At 44.7% G+C, this 4,122-nt stretch overlaps 1 protein-coding gene across 1 annotated transcript; it reads right to left on the bottom strand.

The window, feature by feature from the left end:
* Positions 1-1,204: 1,204 nt before the first annotated feature.
* Positions 1,205-3,866, bottom strand: LOC109943594 (plant UBX domain-containing protein 2-like). Its single transcript, XM_035961269.1, has 4 exons — positions 3,807-3,866; positions 2,093-2,719; positions 1,377-1,655; positions 1,205-1,243 (listed from the first exon to the last, which is right to left on the bottom strand). The coding sequence occupies exons 1-3, from the start codon at positions 3,864-3,866 to the stop codon at positions 1,548-1,550; spliced, it is 795 nt and encodes a 264-aa protein (XP_035817162.1). The 3' UTR covers positions 1,205-1,243; positions 1,377-1,547.
* Between the last annotated feature and the right edge of the window lie 256 nt (positions 3,867-4,122).

Here is a 4,122-nt window from a genome sequence, read left to right as displayed (position 1 = left end):
ACGTGAACCGAAATAGCGTAAATGAATAATACGAAATTTACGTAAATTATATACCTGTTTCGTAACAGCGAATGGGGCCCGAAAATTACGGCGTGAAAATTGTGCATGTTCGATCGTGCACGGATTTTGGCTCGGTCAAATTTTAGTGTAAAACGTGAACCAAAATAGCGTAAATGGGTACAAATTTTAGTGTACATCATCAATCTATTTCGTAACGACGAATGGGGTCTAAATTACGGCGTGAAAATTGCGTGCTCCGATCGTGCTCGGGTTCTAGCTCAGGTGGATTTAAGCGTAAAACGTGATCCAAAACAGCGTAAATGAATACGAATTTCAGCGTAAATCCACGATCTATTTTGTAACGACGAATGTGGCACTTGCTTTTTAGTGGAAGCGTAAAATGCAATAAGAGGTATTGTAGTTTTTTTGAAAATGTATAAATCACGATGGTCATAGAAGGCACTTGTTTTTGTGCATAGTATGCCAAAATATAAAGTAGATCATACACGACCACAACAAATTCTATATATAAATTCTATATGTAAAGTTGAATTTCAATTCTCATGCATGGTTCAAAATCTACCCATCAAACAAACCGGCCATGTTCACTCTGTCCGAAAAACCATGACCATTAGACCAGGCCGCGGTCCTGCGGGGTACTGTAGTAGTGAAAGAATGTGCATGTACGCGGACCATTATACTAGGGGCGTGTTTGGTTCGGCTTTTTTCTGACCAGCTTATCTGAAAAGCTGGCTGTGGGGAAAAGCTGGCTGTTGGGAAAAGCTGGTGGTTAGAATTTAGGTGTTTGGTTCGCCAGCTGTGCAGAAAAGTTGTTCGTGAGAATCTACGTGTTTGGATAATCAGATTCTCATATTACAGATTCTATTCGAACAAACGATAAAATGAAACCCATAACGAAGAAAAGGTCATTACACATTAATTATTGGAGTTGATTACATCATAAGTACCGTTACATTGACATACTTAACTACGACACTAATGCTCATCAGATGTGCTACTACTACTCTCACCTAAAGGTACATCATGACTGATGCTAACACATGCATAGGCAACAATACTGAATTTTTCTCATGCATTGTGGTCTTAATTATATTTTACAATAGGACAACCCTATGGCTACAACATTGTCCAGAACAAATGGGTAAACGGACAGTAAAAATCACCTCACGGCATCCATATTTTCCTTGTCCTAAAATTTTTCTTCCTTGAACTCCAAGAGGATCTGCAGAAAATAAAACACATATTTTCATTGTTATGTAGAAGGTTGTCAGTTGAATTGTAAAAACATATTTTTGTAGCCTGTGATGCTAAACCAGGATAACATGTTCTCTCCGAAAGAAGAATCAGAATAATACCTTGGTTTACTTGAATTACTTCTTTGTTGCTCAGTATTTCCATTGTTTCAGAAGTCATGTTTCTGACATCACAGCCAATTAAAAGATTTATCTTATTGAGTTATTGTTGTCAATGCTAAGTTAACTGCACGCAGATGCAGAAAATTGTAATTCTATAATTGAGATGTTCACTTACCCAGCATCAGAGTATATACCAAGTTTCAGACCTTTTCCATGCACATAATCTGCAAGGGCTTTGATGCCTGAAGGGAAAGTCTTTGGATCAGGCAGCAATTGATCCTAGATGTTAAAAAGAAAGATCCATTAGAATTGTATAAATAAGCTGATGATTATGAAAGTACAGGGGGGCATGTTGTATGGAGAAGTTTAGAACCCTATATAGAGTTGTAAAAAATATTTTGCAAAACAAAAATCAGAGACTAAACAGTATACAAATAAGGACATTGCAAACAAGCTTAGATATTTTCCCAATTTAGAATACATGCACTGAGGTCCGGTTTTCACCAAAACCAGGAAAAATGACCACACGAACATTTTGCTGACAAAGTATACAATGAGCCATTCAACAAGCACAACAATTAAGACTATTTGATCATGCCATTATGGCATAAAAATGATCAAGTAAACTATATGCTACCTAATCAATTTCAGCGCATGTCTGCAAATGCAAATTGAAAGAGAATTTGGGAAACCATGGAACCAAAGCATCCCATTACCTGCTTTCCTCGTTTCACGTATGACCAGCAATCATCTGAAGAAGTAAAGAAATATCTGAACTTGTCGTTCTCGGGCTCCTGCAGCAGGTTGCCCAGCAGGCGTTTGACCACCTCCACGGAGGCCGCGGGCGGGGCCGGGTCGGCGGCGAGGTACGCGGAAGCGCACGCGCGGGCGCCCCCTGCCGACGCGAGGCAGCCGTCGAGGTGCTCGGAGACGGCGACCTCGGACGGGAACGCGTCTTCGCAGCTGGGGCAAGCGACGGCGGCGGCGGCCGCGGTGCCGTTCGCATCTGGACAGCGGGAGGAGGAGACGAGGGGCGTGAAGGGGGCGAAATCGGAGCGGCGCTGGTGGAGAGCTGTCGGCGCTGGTGGAGAGCTGGAGAGCTGCCGGTGCGATGGGTTCGCGGCGGCGGCGCGATGGCTTCGCGGCGGCGGAGGAGCGTCGCGTGGGCTACAACCCTGCGCGGCTTCGAACCGAAGCCAACTGACGGGCGCTTCGGGCGTTAAGTGGGCGGAAGGCTTCCTGCGGAAGCGCGTCGCGGAGAAGCGGCGCGAGAAGCTACCCGTTTGGCTCCAGCTTCTGCTTCTGTCGGCCAGAAGCCGCCCAGAAGCTGAACCAAACAGGGGCTAGGTAACATCGTGTGATCGTGTGTAGATTGGCTGTCTGTCAACCTTGTGAGTTTGAACTGCGAACTTGTTCAAGCAACACCCGCGGACCGAGTAAGTATAGATGGCCAAATGGGTCATGCTAAATGGACCGGTACTAAGCACGACACGGCCCATATAGTGCTTCGGCACGGCACGAGCCCGATTCATATAGTGCCAGTGCCGGCACGACACGAGTCTTGTGCCGTGCTTGGGCCGCCACCCCGGCACGATGGGCTGGCACGAACACGACACGATTAACTGACCGACACGATTATGCACGAGTTAGACCAACATGTGGTTTAAAGATGTGATTGTGATATTTGCACGTAATTGTATATTGTTATTTGTTATGATTTACACATAATGAATTCACTTTATAATGATATAAATATTCAAGTTTTAAAATTATATATAATCTTAAAGATCTTTTATATTTTTTGAGCTTTTAAAATGAAATAGTGTCTGAGCTGACACAGACACTATTAGGTATTAGTGCCCTATAGTGCCAGCACGGCACGATTAAGCACTATATTGTAGTGCCTGGACCACTACTTAGGCACTAGTACCAGCACGGCATGACACAATACTTAATAGTGCTAGTGCCGGGCCAGGCCACTCGGCCCGTTTGGCCATCTATAAGAGTAAGTACTAGCTAGTTGTGAGCTGAAAAAAACTGCGTACAAGACCGATCCAAAGAATCAAAAGAACGGACCCGGTCCGGTCCGGTGTCATATATTTTTTCTGCTTGCGCGGCACTGCAGCACCACCACCTTGCCTCTCTTCTTCCAACAATCGTACGTCCGTACCATTCCAAGCAAGTTCATACCATCCATCCAATCCATCTGTCGTCTCTTCTGTACCACAAACACAACCTCCAACGAGAGTGCGATCTGCAACTGGGTCTCTTCATTCTTTATTCAAACTTTCAAATGCATACACACTGTCTGGTATGGTACGTAAGACTACCTTCTTTTTAATGTAATGCATGGTAGGAGCACTGACTATCTCTATTAACAAAAAGAAATAAATTGACCTAGTTTTAAAGAAAATCGGGTTCAAAACTTACATAGGGTGCACAAGTAACCCAGATAACAGCAGAACCACACACAAATCCATCCAGCGTCATCGTTGCCGAGCTTAATACAAGGGACGAGCAGCTCTGACTCCTCAAGATTGGCAACACAGGGCCAAAGCAAACATGACGACGTCTACAAACACCAGCTCTGATTCTTCACCAACAAGACTTCTAAACTTGATCCTCGGCCCCGCGCGCCCTCGACATTCGCCCAGCCTCCGAAGCAATCCAGACCACGAATAAGGGGGTTCGCCTCACGTCATCGTTTCTGAGCCACATCCCCTCACGTAGCAGCTTCGACTTCACA

The sequence above is a fragment of the Zea mays genome, chromosome 1, assembly GCF_902167145.1.
Source record: "Zea mays cultivar B73 chromosome 1, Zm-B73-REFERENCE-NAM-5.0, whole genome shotgun sequence".
Lineage (NCBI taxonomy): Eukaryota > Viridiplantae > Streptophyta > Magnoliopsida > Poales > Poaceae > Zea > Zea mays.
The sequence above is the reverse complement of the archived record's forward strand: the minus strand, read 5'-3'. Positions and strand labels throughout refer to the sequence as shown.